Below are 22545 nucleotides of genomic sequence, written 5' to 3' on the forward strand. Positions count from 1 at the left end.
TTAAAGGCTTTGCTAGGTTATAAATAGGAAAGATCTCTTCTAGCCAGAGAAAAGCTACCATACCTAAAAATTTTGCTTTTCCCTTTTTCATCCACAGTATTCCATGGCTAATTTAGATGTAAACATGCATGCACAGAAATTACTGTAGTCACACTGAAAACACAACAGCCAATAGCAACTGAGAATTATAGTTTAAAATATCCCTTTTGGATTTGTTTTTCCTGCTGCCTAACTTGCATTCATCACTGGGAAAGGGGGGAACTATTGCAGCATTTTTCCGAGTGTTTCAGAGCAGCTGCTCTGATATAACAAATAGCATCACAGATAAGTCTTCCTTTCTTCGTGTTGTAGTTTTATTACAGTTGGAGGAGTGCCCAGTAATATTTTGCCAATGTTGTGACACAGTGCATAAGAATGATTGATTAGAATGATACTCTCTCTGTCATTTTCCTTCAGACTGTGGCTTTTATTAATTAAGAAATCCATTGTGTATGAATAATGTCACCTGGACAAAAGACTTATATAGTAATACTTTAGCGGTTCAGCATTTCTATCTGTGCGATTAAATATTTGAATGTTTTCACTGAACTACTTTTGAAATGAAAGGGATTGAGAAAGAAGCAAAAATGTCAGATTATAGTGGAATTAAGCTGCAAATTAAGAGGATTAGCAATTACATGGAAAAGTATCATAGTATAAAGAAGTGCTGAAAGCAATTCCTTAAGATTAACATAATAGTTTAATCCTATTTTTCTAGACCAAACTTTAAACTTTTTGGATTCCAATGATACTTTCACTAAAAATGGCAACAAAATGACAATGGGAGTTCAGAGAACTCAGACAATTTGAGGATTATGTGATTTAAAGGCAAGCTTTTTAAAAGGGGCCCTACAATTAGAAGCAGGCTAATTCTGCCCTCAGCTCTGACACCTTGGGCAAATCATTTCCTCCATCTGAGCCTCCGTTTCTTTATTTTTAAATGACAAATAATTACCTCAGTTCCTCCTCTCCTACAAGGTTTTAATAAGGCTCAAAAACAAAGCAGGATGCAACACAACCAAATCCCACAATTGTGGGTGTTCCTGTGTGTGTTTAAATGTGAGCCTTTAGTACGAGTCAATACTCTGCTGAGGTTAAAGGACTGCATATGATGCCAATGATGGCAACATAGCAAGAGAATAAAATATTTGATAGTCTTTGAATTATTTCAAACGAAAAAATTATTTTCTATCTCAAAGTGAAATCGGTGTGTTTTCAGTATTTGTCAATGTAAAAAGAAAAAGCCTAAAACTTGGCTTTATCTGTGACTCCCTTTGGGGACTCCCAGTACAGTGTTTGCTGTTTCAGACTAATTACAAACTGTACCTGTAGGTTGCTGCTCTGTGTGTGGTTCCAAAATTTTGAATCCTGTAGGTCATGATCTATGTCTTACATACGCACAGATTGATGTCTTAAATATAAATATGCACATACATATTGCAGATGAGTTATTTGTTTATCAAGTGATTTATATTATATATACACAGAAGCCTCCTCATCAGACTTTCTGCCCCTTGAGATTCGGCACTCTGGGACTTTTGCTCGCAGCTGGAGCTCCCTCAGGACGCAGCTCAGTGCGCGATTCCCCGTAGGCAGAGCCAGGAAGGGACGATAGTACCTTGTCTCCCCTTTTACCTTCCTCTGACTAAGGATGTCGGCCAGTGTCCTTGGCCCTCTGAGCCAGGGTATGAGGCATGTGGGTCTCCTTTGCCCTCAGAGTCCTTGAAGCCCTCAGGCTGGATGTTTCTCCTGACAACCTGGAATATCTTTTCTCCTTTCTCTGAGGAGAAGACATCCTTTTTCTCCTGCTCTCTAGAAATAGCAAAATTCAGTTCCCCAAGACTCTTCTCTTGCCCAGTGCTCAGTGCCTAATGTTACCCTTTTCCTTCAGTGAGGATAATGAGAGGCTGAATGTACAGTTGGACAATGGCCAGGGCATGTATAAAGATAGAACCTTGACCTACAACCTGAGCAAACTGCCCGGGAAACCAACCCATACAATAATCGGCCCAGGAAGCCAGCCTACTGTCAGTCAGATTTGCAGGATAGCAGGAAGATTGCTGTCTCTAGTGACAATCTAGGAAGCTAACCAATAACTTTTGTAACAATTAGCCCAAAATGGCCAGGACTTGATGAATAACTAACAGCTTCCTTGTCCCCACTTCATACTTAGGGCCAACCAGAGAAAGACATTATGTTCCCCTAACCGATCACATAGGACACCCACTTCTAGTCAGCCCACCTACAGCTTCTCCATGCCGACAGCTCCCTCAGGGCACACCTGAAGTCTTCCCTTTTTTCTCTGTAAAGCTTGCCCACTTCTCTGCCAAAATACAAATGATGGTGGCTGACTCCCTTGCTACAGCAAGCTCTGAATAAACACGCTTTGATCTTCCATTTCGTTGGTCTTTGTGTGTTTCCACGATAAGAAATGTCAAGTGTTTTCCTTTTTTTTTGACGAAGATTAGCCTTGAGCTAACATCTGCTGCCAATCCTCCTCTTTTTGCTGAGGAAGACTGGCCCTGAGCTAACATCCGTGCCCATCTTCCTCTACTTTATATGTGGCACACCTGCCACAGCATGGCTTGATAAGTGGTGCCACGTCTGCACCTGGATCCAAATCAGCAAACCCCAGGCCACCAAAGCGGAACATGTGCACTTAACCGCTGCGCCACTGGGCCAGCCTCATGTTTTCCTTTCTTTGTATTCAAACTTGGAAAACAGGAGATCTGATTAAATTGCATTAGGACCAGCAAGAGATTGCTCCTTTAATGCTACTAATTTCCTCAGAGATTTTATTAAAATTATTGCAAAGAGAGTTTGCTGTGAAAGCATTACACTCACTGTGGTGTTTGCTTTGATTTCATAACTCCAGCTCAGCATTCAGGGGGATCCCACCCCTCGGGGATTCTTTCTTGGGCAGAGTATACTGCTACTCATGTCTTAGCATCATGGTGTAAAGTATAGGCATGCTTTGGCTAAGATTTAAGCTGATTTTATCTCTGAAAAAATCAGATATGTGGGGCCGGGCTGGTGGCGCAGCAGTTAAGTTCAGACTTTCGTTCCACTTCAGCGGCCTGGGGTTCACCAGTTCGGATCTCAGGTGTGGACCTACATACCACTTGTCAAGCCATGCTGTGGCACGTGTCCCACTTATAAATTAGAGGAAGATGGGCACAGATGTTAACTCAGGGCCAGTCTTCCTTAAAAAAAATCAGCTACGTAATTCCTAAAATAATTAACTATAGCAAGCATATTCATAGCCAATTAAATAAAATTTAGTATACATTGTGCTAATGCACCATTGTTATCAATTCATTCTAACTCCAATTCAGTGCATAAACTTTACCTAGAACAGTCTTTGACCTCATGCCTTGTCTGAATTTAGACTCAGAACCTTTCAAGGTACATACACATCTCTGGGAATCCTTAACTGCCAAAGCCTGTGTTTTCTCAGTGCCCTTTTTTTTAATAGCTAATCAAACACAGTTCCTTACCTCATCTTGTTTGTGTTCATCTGAGCTCTAGGAGTCCTTCTATTATGTTTTTTCCACATGTTACAAGCGTAGCTCTTCTTGCCTTTTTCCATGGCTGTTTTATTTTGCTCCTATAAATTTATTGATTCCCCTGTTGATATGAATTTATTCCTGATGTCCTTCCATCTGCTATTTGCTTTGTTAGCTGAAGCTAGTTCTAACTTGAATCTGCATTAGTGTTACGGGTTGATTGTGTCTCCCCAAAATTCCTACGTTGAAGCCCTAACCCCTTCCCACCAGTAACTCAGAATGTGACTGTATTTGGAGATAGACTTTTAAAGGGGTAAAGTTAAGTGAGGCAATAAGGATGGGCCCTAATCCAATATGACTGGTGTCCTTATGAGAAAAGGAAATTGGGACACACAGAAGGGTTTGTGCACACACAGAGGAAGGACCATGTGAGAGCATAAAGAGAAGGTGGCCATCTTGCAAGCCAAGGAGAGAAGGCTCAAAAGAAACCAAACCTGCCAACACTTTGATCTCAGACTTCCAACCTCTGGAACTGTGAGACAATAAATTTCTGTTGTTAAGTCACCTGGTCTGTGGTATTGTGTGATGGCAGCCCTGGCAAGCAAATAACCATCATGAAGAAACTCCCTTTACTTAGCGATCTGCAAGGTTTACTAACTGCCTCAGTAAACATATTCCTCTGGATAGTCCTGTTTTCCTACATAGAGGAAAATATTTAAAGCTCAGTTAGATGAATTTTGTTTCATTAGGACAAAACTAAAGTGATTTTATGTCAAGCTTCAAGCATCATAATCAATTTCATCATCATCTGAGCACGTCATGGAATCGGGGGTATACCAACCAAGTGATGCAAGGCAAGAGTATAGGCCAAGAGGTGAAAAGACATTGTTAACAATAAATCAATGTATGGATTAGCAGAGTTTGATTTAAAATGTATGATGCTGAGAATTTTTTCTTTCTTCTCTCTCTGCTATCTAACTCCATCACATGAGACATTACCTTGAGTTTGGTGATCTTTTGAAGACACATTTGAGGGGCTAATAAAGAGCTTTGCGGGCTAATAGGATTTTGTTTCTAGACTTCCCTAGAAGGTTGGATTACACATTACATGGTCATTCTAGTCTAAGAGAAAAGAAGGTAAATAGTTAAAAATAATCAACTGTTAGAGATGTATAGAAAATATGAGTGAGGAAGGATCAAGTAAAATTGAACACATACATTTAACACCTCCCATGTGAAACCTCACTTAAGTGACAATGAAAAGACAAAAATGGTATAAACCTACCAAAAAAAGAAAGAGGAAGGTGGAGGGAGACAATAACAGATGAACAGCGTCAGCATGTTTTTTTGAAAATGGAAAAGACAAATATCTGACGGCAGAGCGATGAAATCTGAAACCGAAGCACGTGACTGCAGAGGGGCTTCCAAAGAGAAGGAATTTCAGGCACCTGGTATCACAGCAACTCAAGGAGCCTCACGGCCTCCAAGAATAGGCCCGCCCATACTGATGCTTTATGGTGCCCAGTGAAAAAACTGACTTGACGCTGCACCCACCAGTGAGGCCCGTCCATCATAGGCCTCGCCCTTTCACATGGAACTTCCCATCTCTATCTCAGTTTTATTGGACTAACAGTCAGGGATCACCAAACCCTGGAGAGACGCTTCAACATGAAAGAAGACACAGAACACAACAAACCAAGAGTGCTGTAGCTCAGGGGAAATGGAAAATGCAGGGAGCAAATGCCAACTTGAAGTAATATCTCTAAGATCCTCAGGGCAGTAAGAGAAGGTAGTGCATCCCTGAAAAAAGAATAGGATACTACACAGAGGAACAATCAAAGGCTCAAACAGGCTCTCAGAGATGAAAACAGTGTGACTTGCAAAAAAGAATTTAGTAACAGTATTGGAAGCTAAGTCAAGGAAATCTCCCAGAGGGAAAAACAGAAGACAAGGATGGAAAATAGAAAAGTTAGGAAAATTGGAGGCTCAATTTAACATGTCCAACATACAAACAAAAGAAGTTCCAGAAAGAATAGGGGCAAAATGGAGAGGAAATTATTAAAGAAATAATGCTAGATAGCCCAGAATTGAAAAATGTGAGTTTCCACACTAAAGAGACCACTAAGTATCCAGCATGTACACTAAGGCACATTTCCATAAAATTTCAGGAAACCAGAAATAAAGAGAAGATCTTAAAATCTTCATTATCATCATAGCTGTATTTATATGTATCACAGGTCTTTTTAGCACATTTAATTTTCTTAGAGACTCTTGAGGGAAGTGGCAGTATTTTATCCTCTTTATAAATGAGGAACTTGAGGCACAGAGTGGTTAAGTAACTTGCTTCCTATAACACAACTAAGTGGCACAGTCAGATTTCCAAACCAAGCAGTCTGGCTCCAGATTTTATACCCCTAACCACTACACTATACTGACTTTTATAAACCTTCTAGAGGGAACAAAGAAAAGAAAAGGAATCCAAAAGCCATCAGATTTGTTGTTGTTGTTGGAAACACTTAAAGTTATATATATATATATAAAACACTTAAAGTTATAATGCAATGGAGCAATGCTTTCAACGTTCTAAGGAGAAATTATTTACTACCTAAAATTCTGTAGATAGCCAAGCCTTCAATCAAGTGTAAGAATAGCTTCAGATATTTTCAAAACTTCAATTTTACCTGTGGTGTGTCCTTTCTCAGGAACAACTAGAAGCCAATAATTAAGGAGCCCGAACCCCAGCAGAGGCCAAGGGAAGTTCCCTGGTGACGGGTGTCCCACAAGCCCAGACAGCTGGTCCAGGTGAAGGCAAGACAGATGGCTACTGAAGGGTCATCTTCAGTGAAAGAGAGAAAGAAAGAAATAGCTTATATGATGTTTTTGGCCAAGGGTGGAATAGTATCAAGAGATTTTATAGCACTCTGTCAGTGCTATCGAGAAGAGACAGTGATAAGTGCATTAGAAAATTAAGGCAAGGAAAAGGCGGCAGAATAGAAAAATGCTGCGTATGAAATGAAGTGTAATCATTACAATACAACTCAAGTGTGAAAATACCTCACTGTCATAATATTCTAAAACCTGAATGTGAATTCACCCAGAGGTATGAAAGATTTGTGAAATTAACTGTATTGCAAGTTGGAGAAGAGCAGAAAGAAGACATCAAATTGTTAACTTGTTGTCTTCCCTAATAGAAAGATGAGTGATAATGTCTAGAATTAATAAATCAAGAAATAGCAATATTAGCATATTATTTATATGTAAGCAGGTAAATGTCGGAAGAACTATTTAAAGGCATTAGCTGGGAGTTGAACTCCGGAGCAGGGTGGATGAGTAAGAGATTGCTGCTTCCATTATAAAACCTGTAGTAATACTTAACTTTAAAAAATGTATTTTTGGGCTGGCCTGGTGGTGCAGCGGTTAAGTGCACACGTTGCGCTTCAGTGGCCCAGGGTTCGTCGGTTCGGATCCTGGGTGTGGACATGGCACCACTTGGCACGCCATGCTGTGGCAGGCGTCCCACATATAAAGTGGAGGAAGATGGGCATGGATGTTAGCTCAGGGCTAATCTTCCTCAAAAACAACAACAACAAATTAAAAAATAAATAAATATAAAAAAATAAAGGCAGGAGTAAAAAAATGTGTATTTTTTAATTGAATGAAAATAATACAGGAAATCATTAAATAAGAATTAATTTGACTTTGCCTCTCTAAAGACTTTCTGCAACTAATCGGTTTGAGAAGACTTTAACAATAGTACTTAGTGGTATTTGAGGTTGAAGAGAAAAGTGCGCCATCCAAGTGGGATGATGAGACCCCCTGGGAAGTGAAGAGAGTGCCCTGAACTGGATGAGGATTTGGGTTAAAGAGAGCTCGAGTGGACTGTGGGATTCATGAAGCTTGAACCTGGGAAGTCTGCTTATAGATGACTGGAGTGCCAAATATAGCCGAGGTTTAACTCAAAAGGCAGGTGCTGCTGATGGGTTTCTGAAGCCATGTGGCACGCTAAAAATAATCAAATCTTGGGCTGGCCCCGTGGCCCAGTGGTTAAGTTCGAGAGCTCTGCTTCGGCAGCCCAGGGTTTCACTGGTTCGAATCCTGGGGGCGGACATGGCACTGCTCATCAAGCCATGCTGAGGCAGCATGCCACATGCCACAACTAGAAGGACCCACAACTAGAAATACACAACTATGTGCCGGGGGGTTTTGGGAGAAAAAGGAAAAACAAAATCTTTAAAAAAAATAATAATCAAATCTCTGTTTTCTAAAGTCTGTGTAGTCAGAAGAAGAAATGTGAATTTGAAGCTGTTTTCTGGACAAGCAGAAGTTTCTCTTTTCAGTCTTATGAAATGGATGAATTTAGGGTCAAGGAAGTAATATTTCAGATGAGACCTTTAAAAATGTAGGCATGGCCTGTTCTGTGTGAGCCTTCAAGTGCCTATTGGAATTTCCTAATAAATGGAATTCTTTGCCATCTCAGACAACTGAGTAATATTACTGTAGAGAAAATTCATCTCTCTTTTCTCTCTCACACATGCACACACACATATGTAATTAGGTTTGGTCTTTAATCCCCTGTAACTGATGTGGGCTCGGCGAGCCAAGGAGTTGAAAGAAAGATTTCTTGGACTCTCAAGGTCTGGTGGTAGTGCTCCTTTATTCAGAGAATAGTATGGGGACAGGACCCATGGGCAGTAAAGAGCTGCAGGCATGGGGACAGGACCCATGGGCAGTGAAGAGCTGCCAGCATGGGGACAGAACCCATGGGCAGTAAGAGCTGCACGCATGGGGACAGGACCCATGGGCAGTGAAGAGCTGCAGCATGGGGACAGGACCCATGGGCAGTAAGAGCTGCAGGCATGGGGACAGGACCCATGGGCAGTAAAGAGCTGCAGGCATGGGGACACAACCCATGGGCAGTGAAGAGCTGCCAGCATGGGGACAGGACCCATGGGCGGTAAGAGCTGTAGGCATGGGGACAGGACCCATGGGCAGTGAAGAGCTGCAGGCATGGGGACAGAACCCATGGGCAGTAAGAGCTGCAGGCATGGGGACAGGACCCATGGTCAGTAAGAGCTGCACGCATGGGGACAGGACCCATGGGCAGTGAAGAGCTGCAGCATGAGGTCAGGACCCATGGGCAGTAAGAGCTACAGGCATGGGGACAGGACCCATGGGCAGTAAGAGCTGCAGCATGGGGACAGAACCCATGGGCAGTAAGAGCTGCAGCATGGGGACAGGACCCATGGGCAGTAAGAGCTGCAGTGTGTTGAGGGTTAGGGATAAATTTATAAGGCCTGGGTACGTGACTTATTTTTACTAGACAAAGGAATGATGATGTAAAAAGTCATTAAAATGGTATCAGTGCAGGTGGGGTCTGGTTATTGTGTGGCCGTATAACTTTGATATGCATCAGGTCATATAGATCAGCATGTAGGCCAGGATACCTTGGACTTCTCTCTCTGGGTCTCTGGGGCAACCTTGATCCACATCATAGCCATGTGAATTTTATATAATGAAGTTCCTTGGTTTGTGTTTAAAAAAATCACAATCCCAGATTTCTCCCTAATGCCCATAAAAGTGACCCTACCTTGCAGTGTCTTTCCAAAGTTGAAAAACTCCCCAAGCGCATTCATTACTTTGGTGGAAAAAATGTTTACATGAACATGTAGGCGATCATGATTGTTGTCATCTTTGTGTTTTTCATTATGTCACTGGGTTTAACCAGCATGATCTTTTGGTTAGCCCAGCTTCCCCAGTTGTCACTGAATGTGAACTCATAGGTGTGCACGGTGCCCAGTGGGGCGCCCAGTGCTCTGCAAGTCCCCATGCCCAGCAGGTGCCCCATCGATCACAGCACAGGAGACTATGGGAGCCCACAACCACTCTTGTGGTCCAGACGGGGGCAGGACCCCCAGAGCCCACCACAGCCTGACCCTCACTCCTCTCACAGATGCCTTAGGAATAATCAAGGCGGCGTGGCAGAGGCAGTTTCTGGCTCTAGCTCTGCTCACCACCAGACTGAGAGGTTAAGCTCATTAACCACTCCAAAGTCATTCTGTCATCCCTAAAGTGAAAAAGTTTCCGTTAGATTAACCGTACAGATCCTTCCAATTGTAAAATTCTATGACACAGTATTGAACTCAAAAGAGAAAATGATGAGTGGATGTTTCATAATGAAAATAAACTAAGGACCTGCACAGTGCTTGCTTAGTATTGAGTGGGTTTTGGCGCTGTAGCACGAGCATTTCAGGTTATGACTGGGGAGAGAAAACCTTCTGTACCAGTTTGCTCCTTTGAGCACGAGTCCGGCATCCAATGCCTGTGTGCCATGTTTAACAAGCGAACACAAAAAAGTTTTAAAAAATTCATTACTGCTCATGAAAAAGAACCTCAACTACACTTCCCTGGAGGCCACTGTCGAGAGGGGAGGAGAGGGGGAGGGAATGACTGCGTTTCACATTTAAAATAGATGACAGCCTGCTCTTAAGTAAAATTTTTTAAATTTTGTTTAGTGATACAATCGCTTTAACATTTTCCCTAGGGCTTTGTGTCCTATTTTAGTAACAAAAGATCAGCTCTTTCCAAAGATGCCCCTAAAATCAGCTTTCAAAAGAAATGAAAGAAGCTTGTAAAACACCAGGAGGGAAGAGGAGAAGAGCCTGCCATATAAGGTGCTAGGAACCTCATTTGAAAAGTAATTTCATGTGTTAGGGAGATAATTCTCCCTTTGTCTGTGTGACAGTTTAACAAGAATCTAACAGATTTATCAACAACTCAAACAGCTTACAATAGCCATGGGGAGTGTTGGCAATTTAGGTGCATTTGAGAAGATGTGAATATTTGGGGTGCATTTTTTCTTGGCATTCTTGAGAAAACCATGGTATTCTCTCACTTTGGAAACCTGCCAGTGTGAGGGCTTTCAAGTATCTGTTTAGTGAAATTCAATCTTTGACTTACCATTTACAAATTACCTACTTGGCATGAAATAATGTTGAGGCTGTTTGTGGACAGATGACCAGCACCAGCATAAAACAGGGTGATGACAGGAGCAGCTGCAGATTTTGACGTAAATCACTGGGTGGGTTTCACAGAAATAGAAGTATAAGATCTGTAAATTGGTACAGCCACAATGGAAAACAATACGGAGGTTCCTCAAAAAACTAAAAATAGAACTGCCATATGGTCCAGCAATCCCACTTCTGAGTACATAACCAAAAAAAATGACAAGATCCAAAATAAAATATTGAAGAGATATCTGTACTTTCATATTCATTGCACCATTATTCACAGTAACTAAGAAAGGGAAACAACCTAAGTGTCCATCAATGGCTGAATGGATAAAGAAGATATGAGATACACAGACACACACTGGAATATTATTCAGCCACGAGAAAGGAAATCCTGCCATTTGTGACAACATGGATGGACCTTGAGGGCATTATGCTAAGTGAAATGAGCCAGACACAGAAAGACAAACACTGTGTGTTATCACTTACATGTGAGTCTACATTAAAAAAAGAGAAAGAGAGAGAAAATCAAACTCAGGAACAGAGTAGAAAAGTGGTTGCCAGGAACTAGGGGGGTGGGAAGAGGGCGGTGAGGGAATTAGCGAGAAGTTGGTAAAGGGTACAAACTTGGAGCTACAAGATTAAAGTCTGAGGGTCTAATGGATAACTTGATGACTATAGTTGATAACTCTGTATTATGTAATTGAAATTTGCTAAAAGAGTAGAACTTAAATGTTCCCACCCAAAAAAAAAAAAAGATAAATATGTGAGGTGATTAATATGTTAAACAGATGAGGAGAGTCCTTTCATAATGTATATATGTATCAAATCACTACAATATACACTTCAAATATCTTTTAATTTTATATGTCAGTTATATGTCAATAAAGCTGAAATTTAAAAAAGAAATGGACCAATAGATTCAAAGAAATAAGCAGAAAAAAGAAGTAATTTTAAAATCAGTATCTAATCTTCAAATCTATCTCTTATCCTAGGATATTTTAATAAACCTAATGTTGTCACACAATATAAAGTGTTCCCTGGATCTGGCTGCAGTTGGCACTGCGTTTTCACACAAGTCTCTGAGGGTCTCTGTGCCTGTGGAGTCTTCCTGGCTCCTTATCACTTTTCCCACCTTGAGTCAAATTCATAAAGCGTGGGTTGGTAAAAACACTTTACACATTGTCTCGTGCTCTGCTCCATGCAATAATTGGTCATCCAGGCTTCACTTGACAAATTCATAAAATAGAGAACCATGTTTTACAAGGCAACGCCATCCATTTTCAGAGAATGTTAATTGTCGTTCTCATTTTTTCTGTCAAACTCTTTCTCTGTTTGTAACTTGTTAATTCTACTTCCGTGTTCTTGAGCCCTGAGTCTTGTTGCAATCAGCTATTGTGTTCCTCCCTATCCTATCCGTGTACCCATGTGCTCAACTCTTCCATCCACTGCTCATTTAACACAGAAATGTTGGAAATTATTAACATTTCAAAATCCTGGTTTTTCAGTGCACCTTAGTCTCTTTCATACAGTAGGAGAGCAGTTTTTGATCTTTTCTCCTGATAATAGTTCCTCTCAGTTTCCATCCCACTTGGGATGCTCGCCCTGGTCTGCTTTGCCCCTCTGCTCCCACTGGGTGCCATCCCCGCCCGTAATCAACATCACAGTGTGATAGTGGGGGTTACCAGGCAGGGAGAGCTTCCACTCGCTCCCTCGTCCACTTGATCTACCGGGACCAGCCCGGCCACTCCACCGCTCTCCTGATCATATGCCTACTTTCTGACAGGGCCTGAAGCACCCTCAGAAATGAGAAGTCAAGGAAATATTTTTGTTTGACTGAATTCTAAACATTAGGGCATTTATTTGCTTTGTTTTTCTTAGTTTTATAATACATCGGATGCTCCAGTGGACATTTTTCCTGTGTCTTTGAAATTTAATTAATATTTACCATGTTGAATGGCACCTTTACGAGGACCTCTATTGAAAGGAGAAATTATTAAGTCTGGGATTTGTATTCCATTTTGGATGCTGGCCTGTCACATGGAGTGTATTGTAGTGTACTGGTGTAATATGATCAACAAGATCAATATTCTTGTTAGGTTGTGGTCTTAAAAAAACAAACCGTTAGGCAAACCTAAACACAAATTATAGAGGGAATTATTCTCTGAGATTTCTAAAAATTATTGAAATTTTTATGCTGCAGAGGTATTTGGTTCTGAAAAATAATACTAGGTTGTGTTTTTTTTACACCCTTGACAAGAGGTCCCAGAGGAAATTGAAATAAGCAATCTCAATGAAAATAAAAATTTCATTACTTTATTAATCAGACAAACAAACAGAAAGCTGAGAGTCATTATAACGTGTTCTACGAGGCATATTTTCAGTCCAGTAAAACCAGAATTTTCCCTCTAGTCCTTAGAAAGAAACTGGAAGTTAATCCGAGATGAAGGCCTTGCCGTGATGGATGAAACCAAAGGTCTCTTCCTGCCTGAAGATGAAAACTTGAGGGAGAAGGGTGACTGGAGCCAGTTTACCCTGTGGCAGCAAGGTGAGCTCCTGACTTCTAGATTGTTCTCTGTAGCCTGCTGGGAAGTGGGCACAAAACTTCTGGTGATATTTCGCAGAGCCAGGATTCCCTGGCTTAAAGAAAACTGCTTGGAAAACCTACGTTATCAAAATCTATTCATTATTTTTTAAACTACATTTGAACAGTTATTTGTGTATGAGTGTTTGCACACTTATGTAAATATATGTGTGTATGTGTGTGTATACTCACGTGTATATTTGGATAAATATATGTAAATAGTATTTTGATTTGCTGGTCTTTTCTGTTAAACAGCGTGTTACGAAGAGTAACCCTACTGTATAGGCATAACTGAAAAGTCCACCATGTGCTTATCAATACCTTAGAAAGGAGATTCCCTGAGCCTCATTTGCTCCTGGAAAATGGAAATGATGTTGCATGCCAAAATGATGTCACCAAGGGTGAGAGTTGTGGAGATGAGACACCAGAATGACAAGACAATAATAACTAGTGTTGGAGCTCATCAAGAATAGAAAGTGGTTCATATTCAAGCTGATATTCCTTGAGCTGACCCCAGGCCAAGCACATAGACAGTGTTCCAATATGTGTGTGTTCAATGAATTAATATATCAATCTATCCTTAAAATCAGAAGCATCGAATTTTATCTTTAAGGCTCTTTATGTCTCTTCTTGAAAACTTGAGTTAACCTGGGTTAACCATAGTTAAACAAAAGTAAATCCATTTTGAAGACTGAACAGCGTGTGCTGCACTTCTTCAGCTACACAAAATAAATTGAGAGGATGATAAGCAGCCGTTTTACGTTAAAGGACAGATAAGCAGTGCCGTTTATCTCAGTATGCTTTCAGAATGGTTTACACGTAAGAGACAGAAGTAATATTTTCAAGGATACATCCATCAGAAGAGAGATCACATGATTTCAAATGACTCCATCAGCTTTTTGCCAACAATATTTTTGTTTATTTTTATTACATAATAATCATCCATTATGTAATAATGACACTAATGGAGAGGCGGTCTTAGATCATGGTTAAGAACGCAGACTCTGTGTTTAGTTGGGCTGGAAATCCTACTCTGCCACTTCCTGTGTGACCTCTCTGTGCCTCAGTTTCTCTTCTAGAAAATAGAACACTAATAGCACCTCCCTCACCAGGTGTTGTGAGCATCAGATGAGTCACTCTAAGCATGTTGAGTGGTTGCTGGCCAGTGTTGAGCACCATGGAACTCTCATTGGATTCTTAAACCCTCACGATCACATGAATACTTAAAACTACCAATGGCAATTTGCAAATGTCAAGCATCTACTACACAGCTTTTTCCCTTACAGACAATCTGTATCTGCAGCCTAGAAGGGATTTATGTGTCTGAATAGCTAGAGGTGCTCTCTAAATCAGTCTTGTTCATGTAGCAGTCCTAGTGTCACAATCCATTCGGTTACCCATTCATTACCTATCATTTAGGTAAGACACACCTCTTCTCCATGGGGCATGTGCTCAGCTCTTACCACTGTGTCCATAGGAGCTTGGTTGCTCCTCAGGCCACCAGGCTTCGCTTAACTGCTGCCTGCACAGCACAGAACCCGGAAGTGGGGGCTCCTGCCAGGCCATCCCCAGATCCTGCATAAGCTAGGTCTTAAAAATGCTTTATGATGGCCTATACAGGAATCTGTTTGGTCAAATTGACATTTATAATTCAACTCATTTAGGATATTCCATTAATAGCTAAAAACAGCCACTAACATTTTACTCAAGAGGCAAAAAGATTACTTAGGAAAAGCTAACGTAGATATAAAAGTTGTTTTTAAAATATTGAGGTCCGTTTGACTGAGGAGAATACCTTTAAATTACATTCTTTGTAACTCTCATTTTATTCTCAGTATATGATTATCTTAGGACAGAACTAACATCAGTTAAGTAAAATTAAACTCAGCTTTAGTTGTAGCAGTCCCTTGTAGGAATCTGGAATAGGGAATTAAAATGTTTCTGTCTTTTGTTTTTTTTTTTTTAAGGTTGGCACCTGATCTAACATCTGTTGCCAATCTTTTTCTCCTCCTCCTCCACCTCCTCCCCCACCCAAAGCCCCCCAGTACATAGTTGTATATTCTAGTTGTGAGTGCCTCTGGTTGTGCTATGTGGGACACCACCTCAGCATGGCTTGATGAGTAGTGCCGTGTCCACGCCCAGGATCCAAACCAGCGAAACCCTGGGCCACTGAAGCGGAGCATGTGAACTTAACCATTTGGCCACGGAGCCGGCCCCAAAATGTTTCTGTCTTTTAAAACATGCGTTGTTTTACTCCTTCATGAGAGCAGATGATGCTGTGTATAGTCCTTAGCACATCTTCCCTAAGAAACAGTGATTTTGTAGATGGTGAAGAAATTTGCATGGTCTAAGATGCTAAGACTGTGTCCTAAAATCTGTGTTCCTGACTCAGTCACTCAGAAAACGACATCTCTCTGAGACGTTGTCTCTTCATTTAAATCCTGTTCTTTATCAACATATAAAGAGTAATCTGTACATTGAAAAATACACTAAATTCCAATTAAAAAGACCGTTTAGGTAACTCTTTAATATAGTCTTACAAATGCATTTTTTGGTTAGAAATATAAGCTATTTTCCCTCCTTTATGCGTGTGTTAGTTTACTGTGGCTGCTGTAACAAATTACTGCAAACTTAGTGGCTTAAAATGACACAGATTTATCACGTTTACAGTTCTGGAGGTCAGAAGTCTACAGTGGTTCTCACTGGGCTAAAATCAGAGTGTCATCAAGCTGCATTCCTCCTGGAGGCTCCAGCTTCTAGAATCTGTCCACATTCCTTAGCTTTTCCCAGCCCCTTTCCATCTTCAAAGCCAGCAGTGGCCAGTCAAGTCTGTCTCATTCTGTATCACTCTGATGCTGACTGTTCCCCTCCCTCTTCCACATTTAAAGACCCTGTGATTACGTTGGGCCCAGCTAGTTAATCCGGGATAATCTCCTTACTTTAAGGTCAGCTGATTAGAAATCTCAATGTCATCTACAAGCTTTATTTCCTCTTGCCATGTCACATAACATATTCATAGGTTCCTGGGCTTATGATATAGATGTCCTTGGGAGCAGGCCTTTATTCTGCCTGCCACAGGGGTGAAAATGAGTATTCAACATGTGCCTTGTCCGTTAGACATCCTTAGTCAAATAGTCCAGCACTGAGTGGAGAATTCTGGTCCTTGCTCTGCCAGTCACTGTCTATTGGAGCAAGACACTTTATCTTGTGTTTACTCAGCCTTCTCATTCCTGCAGAGAGGATGACAATAGAGATCACATGTGGTCAAAACAGGAGGAGTTAAAGCTTTACTGTGATTTGTTTCTAACATGGTTTATCATTTATTGTTCTAGGAAGAAAAAATGAAAATGCCTGTAAAGGAGCTCCTATAACGTGTTCTTTACTAGATAAATTCCCTGAGACAACAGGATGCAGAAGAGGACAGGTACCAAGAGTGTTTCAGTGCTGGGATGGGCACACTTAGTTATTAGGAATAAGGGAATGCTGATGTTTACAAAGAAACAGTTATTCCCTTTGGCCCAACAAATACCTCTTTTTGAACTCCCTTTTTAATGAAACATAATTTCGTGTGGTTGATGTCAGAATTGAGGGTGGAAAATGTTCAGTGTTTATCACTTTGTGAAAAATGGGAGTCCTTATTTTTAGTTCCTTCACAAAGAAATAAGGCAAGAATATAAATTCTGAGTCTTACAAAGCCTCTAATCCAGATTGACAGTAATTTTGTACTGTCACTTTAATGAAGCAATTCCCCCACACCTTGATAAATGGATGAACGGTGTGTTGTATTTTCTGCGCAGATCAAATATTCTGTCATGCACCCAGGAACTCACGTGTGGCCACACACGGGGCCCACCAACTGCAGGCTCCGAATGCACCTGGGCTTGGTGATTCCCAAGGAAGGCTGCAAGATCCGATGCGCCAATGAGACCAAGTATGTTTGCTTCCATTGTTTGCCCTCTTATTCCTCACCTCTGAGGATGGATGCTTGTTACAACAAACTATGTTCAGTTAGATTTTCTCTCTTCCTTTGTAACTGAAGTAGCCTGGGGTGGGTGATATTGATCCAGACTCTTTCACCTGTGTCCCTTCTTCCTGCTTTCTGTTAGTCAGGAGATCCTCCCCAGTTCTTGGGCCGCCCTCCTTGGCCATTTCCCCTGAGCAATCTCAGCTAGCGGTGGGCCTTCTTGCTTCTCCTTCTAGATGGACAGACTTGCATGCAGAGTCAGCTAGCTTACACTGAGCCATGCAAGTATTACACATTGTGCTTATTGCTTTACAACTTGAATTATTCATCAATACCAAGAATCCCCCTCCTGAAGGAAACACCTGCTGAGATTTACATGTTTTGCTCTAGAAGAGAGCATGGTGCAGTGGAAGCTGGCTGCCTTTTTCAAATCCCAGCTCTGCCGGGTAATCCTGTGTAACCTTGGCCAGTTACTAATCCCTTAGGCCTCAGCCTCCTTACTTAAAGAATTGGCAGTGATACTATCTACTTTGCAGGATTGTTGTACGGATTAGATGAAATAATGCATACCAGGCTCTTAGCCCAGTCCTAGCATGAGTCGGGACGTGGTGAATGTTAGGGCCCCTTCTCCCCCTGCCTTTTCCTGTCCTAATCCTATTATTCCCTTCACCTGGAGTGCCCTTCTTTTCACCCAACCAGAATAAACCTATTACTATGATCCAGTTTAGTTTCATAAAAAGGAACCTCTCTTCTGACTTCTCAGAGTGTGTACAGTATATATTCTCAGTAATCCTGTTCTTTATCTTCCATTGCTTTTTATTAATTAGTATATGTGAGCTTAATTTGACTGAGCTGTAAGCTCCTAGAGAGCAGAACCCAAGTTGTTGTGTTCTCATATATTTCTCATGGTCCTTAGTAGAGGTCTGATGGAAGGGAGTGTTCAGAGGACCGTGCAGTTGTTCATGTGGTTGTTGCAAACACCTGCCTGCCCTGGGTGTGGAGCAGCAGCACAGAGTGCTGTGGGAGAGTCAGAGATGAACCAGCAGGAGCCTTCCCCTACTGGACACGCCCAATCAGAGAGAGAACACAAGCTCGAATGTCATGAATCATAAGAGAGAGACAGAGAAAAAAGGCTACAGTGGGGCAATAAGCAGGGAGCTCATTTGCCACTGAGGTTTAGGAATCTTGACAGTAGTGATTTTTAAAGATAGGAAGGATTTGGACATTGAAAGCTGGGAGAGAAGGGCATTCTAGGCTGAAGAAACAGCATCTGCAAAGGCACAAATGTGGCCAAAATTACAGGCCACATATGAGGACTATTGAATGATTTCAGCAACCAAGACTGTAGGATACTGTTAAAAGGTAAACTTATGCACATTAAAATTTTCAAGAGTTTTTGTGAGCCACACCAGTTCGAATCAGGCAGCGTCAAACCAAAGACAATTAGGAGCACAACAGGAGCTAGGGGCAAGGTTTTTATAGAGAAGATGCTGAAGCAAAGCAAAAAAATTATTTGACTGGTTATAGCATCAGTGGTTGCCTTATTTGGGAAAGCCTGGTCGGCTCTTTGTGATTCATTATTCTTAAGTTTCCGTTTCTCAGATTTGAGTGCATTGATTCTGGCTCAGATTTTGGTTTGTTTATGTAGGCTCCCAAGGTATTGGAGCCACCTCAGTCTAATGGCCTCCTTGTTTAAATACTTTAACAGTGCATATAGAATAAGGTTGGAAAGTAAAAGAGTGGATAAGAAGCTAAATCATACCAAACTAATGGGATCAGACTTTTTTTAGAAAGTTGTTCTGGAAGCCATGGGTAAATCCTATGAGGGCAGATGGGAAGAAGAGTTAATAGATTGTCACAGTGGCCCACCCATGGAGAGCTAGAATTGGGATGCTGGAAAGAAAGGGAGAGTGAAGAGCAGAGGCAAGAGAGATTATGAAGACTGACCGAAGTGCGTCTTAAGTGTGGGTGGTATGAGGGAGGGGAAGTCCAAGATGACTGGGCGGTTTCCATTTTGGTCAGTAGGAGGGTGTTGATGCTTTAGCAAATATTGAGAACTAGGGAAGCATGAGGCAAGTTCAGGGGAATGGACAATGAGTTCAGTGTTTGTGTATATTTTATTTTAGGTGCTATTGGAACTCAGTAGTGGAAATACTGGTTTTGGCTAGAAATATGTGGAGCTCAGGAGAGAAGTCAAGTCTAGACATAAAGGTGTGAGAGGCAGACTTAGCAGGAGGTTCTAGAAGAAGCTTGAGAATCCATGGACACATCTACATTTAGGAGGCAGAAGAGAAAGGAGAACCAAGAAGGAGATGAGGCAGCAGAGGGCAGAGTTGGGAGGACCATGGGGAGGAATCAGAGACGGCTGCACAGGGAGAGCTTTCTTCCAAAATGGAATGGATCTTGCCAAGCCTTTGGGAACTCAGTTTTGGTCTGCAGGGTCTCTCTGTTAAGGGGAAGATGAGCAGGAACATGGCGGGGGACCCAGGGGACTCACAGAGGAGGTAGGGGCATGCTGGGGAAGGCAAAGATGGACAAGGCCAATTCCTGGAAGATCAAGTAAGAAGCATGGGGCAGCAAAGATGGAGAAGAGCACAAGCCTCATTCCTGAGTGCTGTAACCTTAGGGTTTTAAACTTGTTTCTTCTCTCTGTCTCTGTCTCCCTTCCCTCTCTCCCTCCCACTCTCTATTTATTTATTTTTTTAAATCTCTTATCTGTTCTGCTTGTAGATACTTGGAAAGAATCTCTAGATAAAAATTCACTTAGGGACAGGCAGGGAGAGGAAAACCTATGGAACTGATCCCAGTCATCAGAGGCCTGAGGCGATGAGAAGCGCAGGGTGACAGAATGGGTGAGGCAGTCAAGAAGGAGAGCAGGTGGATGGTGCCAGAGCTTAAACCAGAAGCCAGGGAGGGCTCACAAGGCAGAAGTGTTGCAGGGAGACCTGCCCCAGTAGCACATCCAGAGGTGCATCCCCACCCTGGGCTCCCAGCAAACAGCTGGTGCCCGTGCTTGACAATGGAAATGGTGACTGCCAGCCTCTGCCCTCAAGTTTAAAACATGATGAGGTTAACGTCTTCACCTGCTGAAGTAGGGAAGGGTTTAAGCCTCAGTTTTGCAGCTCACTTGGAGAGTGATCTTGGATAAGAACATTAACTTGGCAGCCCCTCAGTTTCCACTGTGCTGGATGCAACCTACGTCACCTGACAGTCAATACCTGCTGATGACAGTAATTTTCAGATGGTGTATTTTGCGCAGGGATTATTAAAAAGTACTTGCCACTCACCTACCTGTTGTTGAGGCAGGGAGGCAATTTTGTAGAGGATGAACTGCTTCAAGTTCCCTCATCCCTGAAGAGCAGGTAAGCGTCAGTGCCTTTCCGCCTCATCGTGATTGCTGGTCAGCATCCTTCTCCATGGCCCTCCTATTGCACCTGCTTTATGTTGCGTCACATTCTTATCCTTAGTAATCCTTAACTCAAGGCTGATTGTGTCAGGCTAAGCACTTCATTACAAAACTAGTGTTTTTCATAAAAGAAATGGGTCAAAGTACTATGTAATGCTTATAGTGAAAATAGCTAGATATCTGAATAGCAGTCTGTTCATAAACTCTAAGGACAGAAAGGCTGTAATATGAAGTCTGGAAGTTTCATGCTGTTATTGTGGAAGTACTGTTAGTGTGGAAAGAGAGGCACATACACCAAGAAATCCGGCTTCCTGTGCTAGGCAACAGGAAGCAATTTTCCAGAGCTGCTCAACTTCCAAAAGAGTAGGTTACTTGTAGCAATTTGTGCGTTGTAGTTCTCAGGTAATAACAATCACGTTGCTGTTTCTCCAGCGCTGTGCGATTCCCACTAGCGTGCATATTGTTAAATATTCCATCACTGCAAACATAGCACAGCTCTTTTTATCTGAAGATGAGCTTGCGGATATGCAGCCTTCCATCACTATAAAGAAAATGGGCATTTGAAATTAATATATGCTTTCCGATTACAAAACTGATGCATGTTCCTTATACATAATTTGTAAAACACAGAGAAATGCAATGAAAAAGTAAGTATTATTTTTGATCTCAGTACTCGGATGTTGCCCAGATGCTTCTCAGTGCCTATATATGTATGTTCATGATGATGATGATGATGATGATGGTGATGATGGTGATGATGATGGTGAAGAAGAACACAGTGATAATATATATTGTGCTTACTATGTGCAAAGCACAGTTGTCAGCACTCTACATACATTAACTCATTAACCCTCACACCAGTGGTATGGGATTATTAAAATCTTTATTTTATAGCCGAGGAGACTGAGGTATAAAGATGCTAAGTAACTTCCCCAAGGTCACTCAGCTTAGTAAGTGTTGGATGTTTGTATGTTTCCTAGGGCTGCCAAATTACTACAAACGGGATGACTTGAAACACCAGAAATGTATTCTCTTGTAGCTTTGGAGGCCAGAAGTCTGAATCAGGCATCAGGAGCATGGGTTTCTTCTAGCGCTCTGAGGGAAAATCCGTCCCTGGCTCTCTCCTGGCTTCTGGTGGCTGCCGGCATTCCTTGGCTTTCTTGGCTGCTAGATGCATCACTCAATCTCTGCCTCTGTCATCACATCCCCTTTTCCCTGTGTCTTCTCCCTTCTCTTTTATAAGGGTACTTATCACTGGATTTAGGGCCCAACCTAATCCAGGATGATCTCATCTCAAGATCTTTAGATTAATTACAACTGTGAAGACCCTTTTTCCAAATAAAGTTACACCCACAGGTTCAAAGTGGACATATTTTTGGGGGGGGCCACCATTCAATCCACTGAAATATTGGAACCAAGCTTTGGTCCCAGGCAGTCTGGCTTGAAAGTCTGTGCTCCTAGTCTCAATCCCATAGCCCTGCTATGTATAGGGTTTTGGGCTTTTGGAGTTTTGTTGTTGTTACCAAAATTAGGATTTGCTATACAGTACTTATAAGGTGATCACTTTAAAGGCTAGCTTTCATTTCCAGACAACAGGGTATCAAGTAGAGAAAGCAACTGGGGAGTGTCCATCCCTGGGCCGTTTGTGTCACCCCTGACAGGCCATGCTATGTGGTCTGTAAGATGAGCTCCTTAACAATCTTGATCCAGAGCTGAGAGCACTTGAGTCAGTGGATAAACATGCCACTGGCAAGTAGGAATTAGTTGTTACATGGAGTGGCCGACTTGTGTGAGCTTTGGATGATCCCAGAGAGGAATTCTTTCTTCCATTCTCTAAGACGTCCTCTGAGATATCCTGGAACCGGGCTCAGGGAAAGAAGGGTGACCATGTGCTCTCCTGGAGACCCAGCATTATTGCCTGCGAATTGCCAGCCTGAACTGTTGGACAAGACCAGCACGTAGCCAGGAAAGTGTGCATTGGCTTTAATGTCAGCATCAGGCTGAAGAGATGACCTGGCAGTGTCATTTAATTCCTCTCT

General features: G+C 41.9%; 1 protein-coding gene across 21 annotated transcripts in view; it reads left to right on the forward strand.

Moving 5' to 3' along the window:
• ASPH (aspartate beta-hydroxylase) overlaps window positions 1-22545 on the forward strand; it is a 208407-nt gene that overhangs the window by 177424 nt on the left and 8438 nt on the right. For all 21 annotated transcript variants that reach the window (XM_070481184.1, XM_070481187.1, XM_070481185.1 and 18 more), the window contains 3 exons: window positions 12965-13100; window positions 16469-16560; window positions 16934-17067. In XM_070481184.1, coding sequence (XP_070337285.1) covers window positions 12965-13100; window positions 16469-16560; window positions 16934-17067 — 362 coding nt within the window. The remainder of the gene's footprint in view (window positions 1-12964; window positions 13101-16468; window positions 16561-16933; window positions 17068-22545) is intronic.

This window comes from Equus asinus, chromosome 12, assembly GCF_041296235.1.
Source record: "Equus asinus isolate D_3611 breed Donkey chromosome 12, EquAss-T2T_v2, whole genome shotgun sequence".
NCBI classification, from domain to species: Eukaryota; Metazoa; Chordata; class Mammalia; order Perissodactyla; family Equidae; genus Equus; species Equus asinus.